The sequence below is a fragment of the Ceratotherium simum genome, chromosome 2, assembly GCF_057802395.1.
Source record: "Ceratotherium simum simum isolate JZ-2026a chromosome 2, ASM5780239v1, whole genome shotgun sequence".
NCBI classification, from domain to species: Eukaryota; Metazoa; Chordata; class Mammalia; order Perissodactyla; family Rhinocerotidae; genus Ceratotherium; species Ceratotherium simum.
Genome location: NC_141901.1, coordinates 1,213,003 through 1,228,757, shown reverse-complemented (window position 1 = coordinate 1,228,757; position 15,755 = coordinate 1,213,003). Strand labels below are relative to the sequence as shown.

At 37.4% G+C, this 15,755-nt stretch overlaps 1 protein-coding gene across 3 annotated transcripts in view; it reads right to left on the bottom strand.

The window, feature by feature from the left end:
- Positions 1-247: 247 nt before the first annotated feature.
- MDM4 (MDM4 regulator of p53) overlaps positions 248-15,755 on the bottom strand; it is a 40,591-nt gene continuing 25,083 nt past the window's right edge. For all 3 annotated transcript variants that reach the window (XM_004425131.3, XM_087436988.1, XM_087436980.1), the window contains exons 8-11: positions 13,054-13,214; positions 11,416-11,565; positions 9,836-9,916; positions 248-7,853 (exon numbers count right to left, since the gene is read on the bottom strand). In XM_004425131.3, coding sequence (XP_004425188.1) covers positions 7,281-7,853; positions 9,836-9,916; positions 11,416-11,565; positions 13,054-13,214 — 965 coding nt within the window. In that variant the 3' untranslated portion in view covers positions 248-7,280. The remainder of the gene's footprint in view (positions 7,854-9,835; positions 9,917-11,415; positions 11,566-13,053; positions 13,215-15,755) is intronic.

The following is a 15,755-nucleotide window of genomic DNA, read 5'->3' as shown; positions in this document are numbered from 1 at the left end:
AAATACTCTGTAAAATTTTGAGCATTCTTTCAGGATTGGGAACCTAAAAGTTAAATACAACAATTACTCTAATAGGTAATGGGGAAAACATCAAGTGTTGCTGTTGATTTTAAGTCCAATAACTTCTATTGCAAAAGCTATTCTCTTTGTCCCTAAATCAGACCAAAGATAGTATCTAAAAATAGAAAATGAGATTTTGCTGTATACAAAGAAAATTACTTATTTCCCCAATAATGACACCACAAAATGGCAAAATGAAAATATTTAATACACAAAAAAGCACAACAGAATCAACAGGTATTAAAAGCATTACATAGTGCAAATACCAAAAAGATACAGAGCTGTTAACTTAGCGGTGCTTATCAAGACTAGGCAAGAACACACGAAAATGTCTCCTTTCCTTATTAAGTGAGCTGGCCACTATTCAAAAAGTTATTTTAAATTGCCTTTTTCTTCCCACCTTATGAAACCATATTTGCTGCTCCCGATCAGATACGTTACGTTTTCTGTATACTGACAGTACATTTTACGCCATCTACTCAAGTGCACGTAGAAAGAGAATTTTTGTATGTCAAGACCATAGCAAGGCAGTTATATCTGCTGTCCAAATTGACACATACTTCTCTCAGAACCTAGAGACAGAACTCTTCTCTCGTCGAGGGCCTCATACCAAGGAAAGGCTATCTGAACTAGAGGCATGGGTAAAAGGAAGCAACGCAGGCTCTGCTAGGCAGGCATCAAGAGAGCTTGTGCCCAGCTTCCAGGACTTGAGGTATTCTGAACATATACCCCAGAGCTTGGTCTACCAAAAGTATAATAACTTCTAATATCTTGTTCAGGGAATTATAGGTTTTTAACTTGCTCCCCCATACTTAATCCCCACAACAAACTATGAGGTAGAAAGGGTAAAATGTGTACTCATTTTACAGGTGAGAAAAATTGAGGCTTAACCCAGTCAAGACTGGGTTCAAGGTGGTGGAATAATCTTCCTCCTCCTCTCTATCCAAGAGGAACTTAACAGTGCCTAGCTATAAACTAAAGAGAGAGTCCTATTCAGAGGCTGCTTAAGACTTCTACCTTGCCAAGTGCTGAGGAGGCCAGAAACATTTCATTCCCCTTTTAAATTTTTTTATTCCCCTTTTACATTTTCTATTACCTTTAAAAGGAGGAAAGAAAAAACCAAAGGAAAATTTTGATTCTTATTAAAAAGCAAGTGAAAAAACGAGGCAAACGATAGGAAAAAAGAATAATCCTCCTGTAGGAAGAGGGATGGCTGCTTTCAATTTCTTAGTGCTGAGACAACAGGGGAGCTAATCTCCCTGTTCCTCCATCATACACACAAAGGAAGCCTCAACTACAAGTTGTTTGATTAGACAGTAGCTCTGATGTCACAGCTTCCCTTCCTTATGCTAGAATCCACCACCTAACTCTGCAACAGAAACATTCCCCGGGACTGACTGGAAAAGAGAAATCTTCTCTGAAGATACTGTAGTTACAACCATCCAAGAGTGATACAGAATACCTCTGGTATGAAAGCAATATCCAGAAGTAGATAAAACTTTGAACTCCTAGGCAAAAAGAACAACAGTAAGACAGGGAGGAAGGGGAAATGTTTGCCACTAAAGTACTTACTGTTAAAAAATCAACACCTTGGGATGAGAAATTAGACACTCTGATAAACTCTCAGTGTTATAATGATAATGTCAATTTTCAATAAAGCATTTGCCAAATTACAGCAACTGTTCTGAGGAAAGGAATTGCTCTGATAGCACTATTTGGCCCTTCTTAGGATCCTTGACCCATTCTACCCCAAGAAATGAGGGATTCAACTAGCTGTGCTCCCAGAAGACATTAAACAAGGATCCTGGATGAAGGAAAACAATCTGCAGGAGAAGCAGTATCCTGGATCTTAGAGAAACTACCAAGAAATAGTAACTACCTCTTTCTGCAGATACACTTCTTTCTCTGTAACATTTCAGTCATTCAAAAGGCTCTTGACAGAGGTACAGTAAGCCTAAGTGTAGGTTTATTATAATATTGCTTTAACAATGCCACATTCACCAATAACGGCATTACTTGGGATTGCACGTTCATTGCATCGAAAGATCTCAAATGCTTATGGGACATCCTCCCACAGGAGAAAAGAGATCTGGTGGCTCCATAAAGGAAGAATGTAGCAATGACAAACAAGGAAATCTCTGTCAACAGAAAGGACGTCTCAAAGCAATCTGGAAAAACTGTCCCCAAATTATGTCTGGGGACACTTGAACCTCGGATACTCCTCATTTCCAGTTTAGCTTTAGAGTCCTCAGTATTTCTCCTCATACGCTAAACCGCAACTCTGCTAATCACAAATCTGGGAAATTCCAGCAAAGTAACCTCGGCATACCCTATGGCAGTGCAAAATTCCAGACATTTGTAAACATTGTACATTTTACTTTTGGCAAACGGGAAAGTTTGCAGGTTCCTTTATGTTTGAAGTGCAGATTCCAAACAGAGCTAGTTCCTAATCTGTAGCCATTTTCAGCAAAGGCATTAACAGTCTATCAAGTGTGCGTGCACACGTGTACACCCATGAATGCGTGAACCATCAAAATGAATTCTTCTTTAGGACATGAGTTTGAACAATTTAAGCAGATACCTGGCTAAACGGAAAACAACAGATTCACAGTATCTAAAACCATATACTTTCAGAATTTCACATAACTCTCTGTGGATAAAACCCAAATATCTGGTTAACAAGTTTCCTCCTTTCTAAAGAGAACCAAGAGGTAACACTACAATAGCTTTCTAGAACCCAAGAACTAATATTCGCCAATTTCTCCATAATGACTTCTCAAAGGAGCTAATATTGCATTGAATTGACGTTAAAAAAAAAGTTACAAATGAGCCTGACCTTTAAAATAAATTCTTACAAACAAAATAACGTCCCACAAAGCATTATATACATCTAAATATACACAAATTATTATTAAACACAACTGCATATCTCAAATACTTGACAGTGATTCAATCTTATATTAGAAGAGCTCACAGCAGTTTGGAGGCTGGCCTGGCTTGATACCGATCCATTGTTCAAGCTTAGGATTGGGAAACTATGACATTCCATAGATGGACTGTGGAGAAATGGTAATATCAGTTTAAAAGCTTGGTCTAAATGTATATGGCTGATGGACAAACAAAAATGTACAACCAAAAATTTCACAATGTTATAAACTATTAAAACATCAATAAAAAAAAAAAGCTTGGTCTAAGATTTTTGTAGTCTAAGTATTAAAATATGTATTTACGTACTGCGCAAGTAGAGTGAGTTAATAAGAGACAGGAGACATTTTTAGCTGTAATCTAGAAATTCACTGTTTTTCTAAGGATTTGTCATTTCTGCTCTGAACTTTCTGTCCAGGATAACATGATCATAAATATTAATTTAAACAACTAAAATAAGAAATTTGATGCTAAAGTGGGATTATTTCATTAGTCACAAGTCTATGGCATGATACAACAGAAACAATAAACTCCACTGACAGCTACTTTAACAGATCCTTTCCTCACAATCAATGTTTCATACAATAGCCAAGATATGCAAACCACCGAAGTTTTATCAAAGGATGAATGGATAAAGAAAATATGGTATATATATACAATGATACTGTATTGTATACAATCTTGCCATTTGTGACAACATGAATAGACCTTGAGGGCATTATGCTGAGTATGTCAGACAGAGAAAGACAAATACCGTGTGATCTAACTTGTATGTGTAATCTAAAAACAAAAAACAAACAACACCAAGCTCACAGATACAGAGAGCAGATAGGTGGCTGCCAGAGGCAGAGGGTTGGAGGAGGTGAAATGGGTGAAGGGGATCAAAAGATACAAACTTCCAGTTATAAAATAAATAAGTCCTGGGGATGTAACCTACAGAGTGACGACTATAGTTAATAACACTGTATTGTATATTTGCAAGTTGCTAAGAGAGTAAATCTTAAAAGTTCTCATCACAAGAAAAAAAAATTCTGGAGCTATGTATGGAGACAGATGTTAACCTGACTTACTGAGATCATTTCTCAAGGTACACAAATACTGACTCATTATGTTGTACACCTGGAACTAATACAATGTTGTGTGTCAGTTATACCTCAAAAACAAAAAAGATTTCAAGTGAAGCACGGCTTACCTATGACTAGGAAGACCACATAATTTAACATACAGATGAAGACATTTGAGGGTGAAAGGGGAGAGACAAGGCAAACAGGACAGGATGCTGAAAAATAAGAGTAAACCAGCACTGTCCCCAGAAAAACAGAGCATATGGTCACCCTAAGTACAACTAAAGAGCAATGGTAGTGTTTGGAAGTCCAGAGTTTCTTTATCTTAGAGCAGTACACCATGAAGACTTCACATACAAATCATGTCTTGTTTTAGTGGCAGTGAGTAAAATATATCCGTACCACAGTAGCATTGAAAAAAGAGTAAAACTGAAAACAGATTTGAGAAGATGGTTTAAAGTTTCCTGAAGGTAAAGATAAGATTCAGCTCAAACGCACAGCTTTTTTCTAAGCAATGTGCTTAGTGCTAATGGGGACAGCGAAAAACCCAGGTGAGCAAATGGGAAAAAGAGGAAAGCTGAGTAGCATAAGAGAATTCTGTGCTAGGCAAGGATGTGCCAAAACTAGCATTAAATATCTATAAACACAAATAAAATTTAAAAACTTTTTCTTACTTAATTTTCTAAAAAACTGCACCTTTACATAAGGGGAATCACAGGGTACAAGTGCAGATCTCCAAGTTTCCCTGCCCTCCCCGTCTTAAGTTATCACCTGCAAAAGCACTGGACTGGCAAAAATAAAACAAAATTGAGGGCTATCGAGCTATTATGAAGAGAGTAGTAACTGAGGGGAAATAGGGAAGAAAGTAATTTAACTTTCTGAAGTTTTAGAGCATTTATCATGGTCTAACAAAACACTGAACTCAAAAAACTGGTTCTACTTACTGAGTGAAAAGAACCCTTGCCCCTGATGCCTGGAGAGAGCCAGAGATGTGAGCCTCATTCTCCAAGAAGGAACAATGCTGGAGAAAATGGTTCTGGTTCCTCTGCCCTGTTACCTGCCCTCCCAGTGGTAGAAGTAAGTTACCTGGTTATACAGGAAAGCCTGATATTTACTGGGCCTTTTCTCTTTGGGGTGAAAGAAAGTGTCAAAGTCACTGTTCTCTCTAAAGTCCTGTTTTGGCTGCAAGTCATACACTGCAATATTTTAAGGTTATTAGTTGTCCCAGATTCAACAAGCACCACCATTTAAGTATTTACAAATAATGAGAAGGAAGCAAGTATGGTTTAAAGATTGACTTACAAGAGACTGGGATTCTAGTACTAGCTCTATCACTAACTGTGACTCAGTGGTCATTTAACCTCACGTGCAAAATAAAAGAGGTTGAGTACATGAGTCCATTCTAATTTTAAAGTACCTGGAAAAACTCTTCCTTCTAGGGCAGGGCTTCTGAAGGTGTGGTCAGCCCTGGCCAAACCTTGGGGATGAGAGTGAGGGAGTGAGGGAGGGAAGGAGGGAAGGAGACAAGGAGAGAAGGAGAGAAGGAGAGAAGGAGAGAAGGGAGAGGGGGAGGGGGAGGGGGCAGGGGGGAGGGGAAGGAGGGAGGGGGAGGGAGAGAGGGAGAGACAGAGAGAGAGAGAGGAAGGGAGGGAGGAAGGGAGTCGTGGGGGGTGAATTGAGCTTTTTAACAAGCAATCCAAGTAATTCTTATGATCCTTAAATTTGATAATTCTAGGGCCTTGGTCTTCAAAATGACATATTCATACCCCTGGATATACATCAAGATTTTTTCCATGGGGAAAGCAGACAGGGATATCTATAAGGAAATCGATTTAAAGATCCTCAATTTCTATACATAATGTCCTAAGATTTATGTGCTCAGATAAGCTCTCTTCAGATCTACCATTTCTCTTTAATTTCTTTCCTTTTCATAACTGCCATACTCCCTATTTTCAAAAGAAAGGCTGCCTCTCACCCATCTAGAATCTTTCTATGGGGCATTGCCTCAGAATGTAAGAAACCTCTAGAGGCATCAAACGAAAAGACAAAAACCCTGCGGACTCTCAAGAGTGAGGACAAAGTAAAGAGAGCTTTGGTTAAAAATTCTGTGCCGTATCTATCTTAGAACCGTAACTGAGAAGGCTGTGCCAGAGACGTATGTTAATGCATTTATTTGAACCAAAAATAAAGTCAAACATTTTCTGACTGAAAGTGAAGTCTGATTTGGCTGATTAATTTTATAATGAGAATAGGCTTTGCCAATTTATATGACAGGACTTTTTTCTAGAAATTTAATCAGTTAAATCCATAGCTCCCAAACTTTGTTAAAAATATCTTTAAAGCACATAGAGAATACACTGGACAGTATATCCTTTGTAAGTACTTAAAATTGTTTTAAAAATTTAGGCATTAAATTAAACATGTGCAAAAAGAAAACTAATCTAGGTGACAGCCATGAGGTAGTGGGGGGGGGGGGCGGCGCACAAGGGAATATTCTGCAGTAACAGAGACATTCTATAGCTTATTTTGGGTGGTTACTCAGATGTCTACAATTCAGCAGAAGGGAAGATTTCATTGTTTGCTAATTATACCTCAATTTTTTACATGTGCAAAAAGTTATTACACTCTTTCAAAATTCTTTTAGGGGTATGTTAGGAAAAATGTTAGATATAATTGTTCTAGCCATACATGAAAGAAATCTTGCTTTTCAAGACTTTTCTTTTGGCTTCTCTGAAGCATGCAGCCTGATGGCAACATAAAGTGATCTACAGCACTACATAGCTTGACTAATCAAATTAAGTTTTTTCATTGGTACCTTTAATATTTTTCTAACAGCAACCTTGGATTTTGACACGTAACAACATTCCCTAATAGAAAAGAAGCAAAGAGTAGGGAATAAAATTAACTAAAGAAATGATTAAGTAACTTGCTAAGTGGAAGAATGAATTTTTGTTTGTACTGGTAGTTCTCAATCCTAGATCCTCATCTTTGAAGGAGAATGAAGTGATTAACCTATCTTTTCATGTTAATGCAGTCCCAAATTGATAATCTAGTTCTAAAGAACTCATTTTCAAATTCTATGTAAGTCAGAAGCAAAAATTCCTGGCACACAGATGTTTACATGAATAAATCAACAGATGCAACAGGTGACACTAAGTAGAGATGCTCGAGACTGGAGTTTTGAAATACGGCCTGGCCCTGTTAATATTTCTCTGCAATTCACTGATTCAGCTATGCTATAAAAACCTTAATAACCAACTGAATCTCTTTCTTGCAAATAGGGCATGAAGCCCCAGCCTTCTTTAATCTTCTGGCGCAATGAAAACAAGTGACAAGATGACCAGTCCTCCCGTGAATGATGTTCCCGTCTCGTGGCCTTTTCTCACATAGGCTACATGGCTTCAAGAGATTCTGGCAATCCTCCATGTTTTCTGTATCTGTTCTCTGTTCAAAAAGGTTATCTGATTGTTCTCCCACGCTTGATATAGTCTCTTGGCTTTCAGAACTGTGAGCCAAATCCAAGAACTCCACCGAGTTGCAGGGATCAAAAAGTTTAGGGTTTTCTTCCTTTATACACACATCTTTAGGTCTAACAACTGGAGCTGAAATGGTTCTTCGGCAATCAGGGACATCAATTCCTTCATTTTCCTTCTTTTCAGGTATGGCAGTGATATCAGATGTGGAGAGAGAATGGGTTAACTTAGAACAATCTGAATACCAATCCTTCCTCAAGGCCCAGCAACGAAAACAGTACCTCTTGCTTGGAGAGTTAAATTTCTTGCACTCAGTACACTGCCACTCATCCTAAAAAGACAAGTGCAGCCAATTAACACTCACTCAGTGGTTCACACGATGCTGAGAAAAAGGGAGGGTAGGCCTAATTCTCACCATCTCACTAAGCTAGTGAGAATCCAGACATTCCACACCAGTGTTCTAACCTAGAATTTGAACAAATTCTACAGGTACATGTAAGAAACTCTTGAGAAGTTTTACACTGATAGTGACACAACTGCCATTTCAAGCCAAAATTTGATATAGCTTTCTTTGAGAAAGTTGAATTAATTATTTTGGCTTTATCTACTCTGGGGGAAATTTACATTGTTTGTTTTTCCCCACTGCCCTCTTTTTAGGTCATTTCTCTTTGTACACCTTACTCTTTTATTGAGCAAGAGGCTAAAGAATGAAGAAGAGATAACACTCTGTCATTCTTTCCTACTAATTAACAAATGTTATAAAATTTAGCAAAAAGGAAGCTAAAATTAAAATGAGATTTGAAAACTACTAAATTGACTTATGCTCTCTCACTGCTCCCAGGATCACAGGTAGCTAACTGTATGCCTAAATCATAGCCTCTGAGAAGTGAATGCTCTTGTCCTTTGAATGCCAAGTACTTTTTTTCCTACTTCTCCATATTTAAATTAGGAGATACTAGAGCTCACTGAATTTTAAATGCCTTGCTTAATTCAAAGGTAGCTACCTGGAACAAGTCAAGAGTATTTAACGTGGATAACTGCCTGGCTTTGACAGGATCAATGATTTGACACAGGCTGACTTGATTAATTTCAGAACGAAGGCCAAGTACTTCAAGTTTAGAAGTCATAACTCAACTGCCTAGACCAAGAGGCAGGGACACAACCATCTGTTAAACTGGAATGTTCTCCAGAGAGCCTCAAAACATTCTTGCCAGTTTAAGATCCTCAGATCTCATCTGAAATGCTATACATATACTCAAAGGAACTTCATAAAGATTTAGAATTCATAATTGATGATGTGTCATAGTCTAATTGGCATCACTTTTTCTTTTTTAGTAGTACATAAAATAACTGGGCTTATAAATTCAATGGCATCTTTGATTTGATGAAATATAGTCTATTTGCCTAACAGATTTTCTGGGCCAAAGTAGCCACAGAAGTCTGATTAAGATGGAAACACTTATCTCTGCTATTTGTATTGTGGTCAAGAACAGTTAATGGACCAATATATTCCACTTGATAACTTAGCTATGCACAGACCGATCATTTGCAATGAATTACTGTAACGGCCAACAGTGTTGGGGGGGGGGGTCAACACCAGAGATAACCTAAAATTTTTCTATCCCCAAGCAGCAAAATGTAAAATTCCCGCTTTATCCTTCCCCCATCACCCTTCTTCCCATAGTGAGTTAGCTGAGGGAAGCAGTAAAAGGAAAATTGGAAACTAACATGAAAAGAGAAAAGCAAAGTATACAGTTGAGTCTAGACTTGAGTCGTCAACCGGTGACAAATCCATACCTATTACCTAATAGCTTAAGATGAAATCTTCATTTATTAGCCCTACAGTAAAATAAACCTGTCTGGAAATTAAGGCATTTTCCATTTGTTTCTTTTTAAGAAATCAGTGAAAATATTACTTTTGTACCTGACAAAGAATAGATAGTTTGTAGGTCCGTCTTTGGAATTCTAAAGGTGTTTCGTGGGAAACGTAGTGCAAGACTATTCTGAATAACTCTGTGTATCCACTGCATCATGTCCAAAGAGTTTTGATAGCAGGGAGAAAGGAACACAGAAAGGCATTTACATCATCCCTTTTCAAAACAGGGAGAGGATGAGATCAACTCACCCCCTTCTCTTCTCAAATTCCAATAAAAATCTCTAACAAGAAGTAAAGAAACCAACATCTCTTTACATCTAGGAAAGGTAGGTAGAAATGAGGAGAAAATGGCATTCTTCAACACAAGTGAACTGCTGGAATATTAACATCTGAAGATATGGGTAGTAGAAAACAGCTCTTCTACTCGAGAGTCATACCTCAGAGGTAACTTCTACATCAGTGTCATCACTTAAGGACTTAGAGTCCTCAAGGTCATCATTTTTTCCCACTTCAATCACCTGTGAAGGCAAAAACATCTCATTAATAAGGTTCACTTATTTTAGATGAGGTTATTACCCGAAAGCAAAAGACAGAAGAGCTTCAATTTAAAACTCACACTCTGCCTCCATCATTAGCACTTAAAAAGGAGATAGCTTAAATGTGAGAGCAAAACATGATTCCGTACACACCTAGCCAGCATTTCAGCAGAATGACTGAAAAGCACCCAGAAGAATTACCAAATATCTTCAGCATTCAGAAGAGAGAGGGTGCCCAAATTTATGACTTTAAAGAAAATAATATCAAAGCAGAAAAGCTAAAAATTACTCAATGTGGAAATTTTTTTCTTGGGAATCTAGGTAGGTATTCAAAAGAATAAATAAGGGTTACATGAGAAAGTGAAAAGTACTGTATGCAATAAGGAACTGAGATGTGAAAAATAAAAACAAAGTATTTCAAAATTTTACTTTTCATATTCAAGAGTAAAACTAGTTATGTGATATTCTGGCTGTCATATAAAAATATGCTCATGGACTAGGAAACAAAAAGTGGGAACTATCGCCTAAATTTTAAAATTCAGAACTTAAAATTCTAAAACTTAAAACACCCTAGTTTTGTAATCTAGTAAATGGAATAAAATTATGATACAATTATGAACCTCTGTATAGAAACTTTCTCACATAAGCTCAAGTATTTTATGTCCCATCTCTCTCTACAGAAGTTTCCAAATGTCACCTCTGACTTCATTCTGGCCACTTGCATTCCCTTCTAATGCTACCCACATAATTAGTCCAACAGAACCCAAGCATCTATCTGCCTACCAGAAACACATCACGATAACCTTCAGGAACCCAAATTACTAAGAAAATCCCTAAAATTAAAGGGATGAACCAATTTTGGTCTGTTTTTTGCTATATTCATTCAATGGCTGTTTACTGAGAATCTTCTTTGTTTTGGGCACTGGATCTGCTGCCCAATTTCTTCTGAGACTTGAGCATGTGCATGTATGACTCTTCATCTTGCTGTGCTCACACCATATTTACTCTGAGTTCTAACTCCCTTCTTTCCCCCTATTTAAACTCTAAAATACATAGGAAGAACTCATCTATCTATTTCCATTTAAATAAAAAATGGTTATGGAAGCTATTGAGATGTCTAAGAAATAAGGATTTTTTTCCTACAGGCTGTTGTGGCCATTTAGAACTTCGTCTTGTTAGCAAAGCACGGTCTCCAGAAGAAAAAACTCCATAACGGGAGACTATACAAGCAGAAAAAGGGTAGCTTCTTGCTTCTAACGAAGTAGGAGCTTTACTCATGAAGTCTTATCCTACTTTTAAGGCAGCTTTGGTTAACTTACTGCACATCTTAAAATTGAATATAGGAAAATATTAAAAAGTAAAAAGGGGGGATTATATGAGTCATTTGTTGTACAAAGAGGTATAGGTCAGGTCATCAGATCTGAATAGACTATACTATGTGCACATAAATACAGTCAATGTGAAATTTTTCCATAACATACCTTTTTGTCTCTCACTTTCCCTACTTCTTCATTTGCTTGTTCAGTATCAGCAGCTTCAACTTTTATTCCAACACCAAACTGCTCTGATACTGACTCATTCAAAAACCACAAGTCATCTGTGGTGTCTGAAACAATGGCAGTACCTATATCCTAAAAGAAAAAAACAAACATGAGTTTCTGTAGTCAGAGGCTTATCACAGATGTTGAACCAACATAAATGAACCCAAAACTCAAACGTCCTCACCCATCTCCAAAGAACACCTAGCCTTTCTTCAACGGACATCTATTCATTCAGCTTGGCACCTATGTATAAGCTAATGGATGGATATAAGGGCGCCTGGCAAGGAATTTTCTATTTTAACAGCAAATCAGGTATGACACCTGAGAAACAATACTGAAGAGCTTAAAAGCTAAAGAGGCATAGTTGCTCAACTAAATAGAATCCATTCCCTACATTCCTTTCCACAGGTGGCATTTTAAGGAGCCAGAAAACATTCTATTAATTGTGACATATTCTTTCCATTAATGATCAATGATGTTAATTAAAGAAATATAGTCATGTGCCACATAACAATGTTTTGGTCAACAATGGACTGCATATGCGACAGAGGTCCCGTAAGATGAATACCATATAGCCTAGATGTGTAGTACGCTACATCATTTAAATTTGTGTAAGTACACTCTATGATATTTGCATGATGAAACTGCCTAAAGACACATTTCTCAGGATGTATTCCCATCGTTAAGCAATGCACAACTGTACTGATGGTAACTCAAATCTCTTGTCCAGATCCTTTCTGAATTTTTAAACAACTTTAAACGTTCCTTCTGCATTCATCTATGGAGAATTTATGACATGCTTTTCTACAATATTCATAAGAGACAACTTATTATTTTGTGACTACTATATGTCCATTCACTTACTGAACAAATACTCACGGTATGCCTAATAGGTGTCACATACTGTCCTACGTTTTAGGCGATAGAGTAGAGTGGTGAATAATACAAAAGCCTGGACTTATATTTCAGTGGGGGTAAACAGACAACAGACACATAAAAAAAATATAATAATAGTTTTACAAAGTGAGAAGTAGAATGGAGAATATAAAAATAAGATAAAGGAACAGACTGATAATGGTTTGAATTAGGTCATGACAGTGCAAGTAGTAAAAAGTGGTTGGTTAGATTTCAGATACGTTTGGATAGAGATGATAACCTGAATGTGGCATATGACAGAGAAAATCAATGATATCTCGTGATATTTGGCTGGAATAACTGGGTAGAAAGTAGACTGATGAGAAAGGAAAAGTTGGAAAGAAGTGTTTGGTAAAAAAAAACATATATATATATATATATATATATATATATATATATATTAAGAGTTCTGTTTTGAACACGCTAAGCATCAAATCACCTAAACGGAGGTGTTGAATAGGCAGCCGGATACAGAAGCTGGGCATTTAGGGGAGAGGTCAGGGCCACAGATATAGATTTGGGCATCACATGCATACATATTGTACTTCAAGTCATAGCACTGAATGAGAATTCTTAGAGAAGGCAATGTTTGGTCAAGAGTAACCAAGAATGTTATTCTCTCAAAAGAAAAAAAAAAAGTTCCCCTTCAAATGTGAAATTTACCTGATTTGTCTGTAAATCAGTTGAGCCATTACTTCTGGGTGTATAGTTGTTTCTCAAGTTTCCTAAAAACCACCAAGGCAGGCCAGCTACATCCCACTCCTCAAACCCAAGGTCCAGCCTAGATGTCTCATCTTGAGTTAAATTTTCTATCAAGTCTTCATCTACAGAAGTCAAATGAAAAAGATGATAACTATGTACACAACACTTAAGAATCAAGACTCTACAATACTTACAATCTCTTTATAAGACAGGTAAAAAGAAATTCCTAATCCCAGTAAGAAAGAATCAGAAATCAAATATCTGCATCAGTTGCAGAGCCCAAATCTCCTCCCATGTTTAGGCTTCATTAGCAAATAATGACACTAGAGATAGACGATCATTTATCAAGAAATTTAAACTCTGAAAGCATCCAAACAATGACATTGTTCTAAAGGGATTTCTAAATGGTCATTTTATTGGCATTTATTGGCATTTTAAACATTCCTACCACTGTAGTAACTAAAGAATGACTTGGTCCTTGATAATGGCTTGATCCATTGGATGGCAAATAGTGATGGCACAATGGCCCAACCCTTGATAGCAAGGCAGTATGTAATGGCCATAACTGGCAATCACTAGGTTGTCAAGGCAGTCTCACTAGTACCACATATTTTGGGACGTTTCTCAATAATTCATAGGTTTTGATAGGTAACAACCATTATAAAACACTGAACTCTAGGTTGTCAAAATAATATGTCCTTTCTCAATCAATGGGCTGTTTTGAAGTTAAGATACCTAAAATCTAGAAATGCCACCAATCCAAAACATATTAAGGGCCCACATACTCCAAGTAAAAGATCTTGTGTTGTACATCTAAATGACATTCAAAGCAGTTAAAACATAAGTCTGTTGCTACCGCATGAAATTCTTTTCTTCTTTCCCATCGTCCAATCTTTTTTATTGTGCTTTACTCTTTCCCTACTCTCTCACTCTCCACTCACTTTTCCCAATGCACTAAGGCATGCCAGTGGCAACCATGGGTGTTTAAATATGCTGAGGTACATATGGTTGAAAAAATTTCCGCAGTAAATGGATCCCTGCCAGAACAAAAGGTCACCCTATTTACTTACAAATTAAGTTGATCCTGCCTATTAAAAGGACTACCTGTGCCCAGGGAAACTTCAACTACCTTTTTACTGACTCATTGCTGAAATTATCAGAAACCAAATTCCTGAGATGGTGCCATATTAAAGTTATCTTCATCTATTCAAGCTCTATAACTTCCCGTGAAAGGGATGGAAATAGGCCATTCTTGTCATATACAAAAATTCTGTCCTTTCTACCTATATACCTACTAAGCTATTTATTCTCAAAATTTACATCACAAACTGCATACAGTCTCTTGAATTGGCTGTTCTTATATTTTATAACAGTCTTCTCAGTAGAAAATAAGAAACAAAATTACACATTTAAAAATACCATACAGACTAGAATAAGATCCAAGGTAACTAGGTAGACCAAAATTCAGTTTATATTCAAATGCAATTTGAAGAAACAATCCATCATGATAAACTGATTCAACTTTAATTCAAACATTTAAAGCAATTTCAGCAGAATAGCTTTCTGGGATGTTGCTAGAGGTCTAATCTGCCATTGCTGCAAGTGTGAGCCAGGTACCTAGACTAGAAACTATCATGCCATAAAACACCTTTGAGGAATTCATGTTTTTATACATCTTTGCAGAAAAAAATTTAGGAGTTATTTTATAAAGTAAGGTTTGAGGGAAACTTCCAAAATAGCAATTAAGTCATTTAACCTGCCCATACCATATCTAGTATGGATGACAAAGATCTGATGACTACCATCCAAGGGCAAAAGAACTACTAGACTTCTTATATCTCATTCTTGGCTCTGAGATACCACGTATATTTTATCATCTTTGCAAACTTCAAAAATCTATGAAAATTAGGCTTTGCCTCAAGCAGACAAATAAAATAAAAATTCTAACCAAATTGAATATATACAGAGATGCCAAGATTTAAAAGGCTAAGGCAGCTGAGTTACCAGGCGGCAAACTGATAAATGTGTAGCTATCTTCTATTAGCAAGCTAGCTAAAGGGAGGGTCTTGCTCCATCCCAGTAGTCATGGGTTGCTAAAAGAGCACTACCATCATCTTCAAAGTTAACAATGATGACTAGGGTGAAAAAAAAGTTTTCAGAAAAGAATAAAAAATAAGGATGATGGGGCCAGTCCAGTGGCGTAGCCATTAAGTTCACACACTCCACTTTGGCAGCCCAGGGTTCACTGGTTCAGATGCTGGGTGTGGACCTACTCACAGCTCGTCAAGCCATGCTGAGGCGGAGTCCCACATAGAAGAACTAGAAGGACCTATAACTAGGACATACAACTATGTACTGGGGCTTTGGGGAGGGAAAAAAAGAAAGAAAAAGAGGAAGACTGGCAACAGATGTTAGCTCAGGGCCAATCTTCTTCAAAAAAAAAAAAAAAACGGGGCCGGCCCTGTGGCTTGGTGGTTAAGTGCGCGCGCTGCGATGCTGGTGGCCCGGGTTCGGATCCCGGGTGCGCATCGAGGCACCACTTCTCCGTTCATCCTGAGGCCGAGTCCCACATACAGCAACTAGAAGGATGTGCAGCTACGACACACAACTATCCACTGGGGCTTTGGGGGGAAAAAATAAAATAAATAAAATCTTAAAAAAAA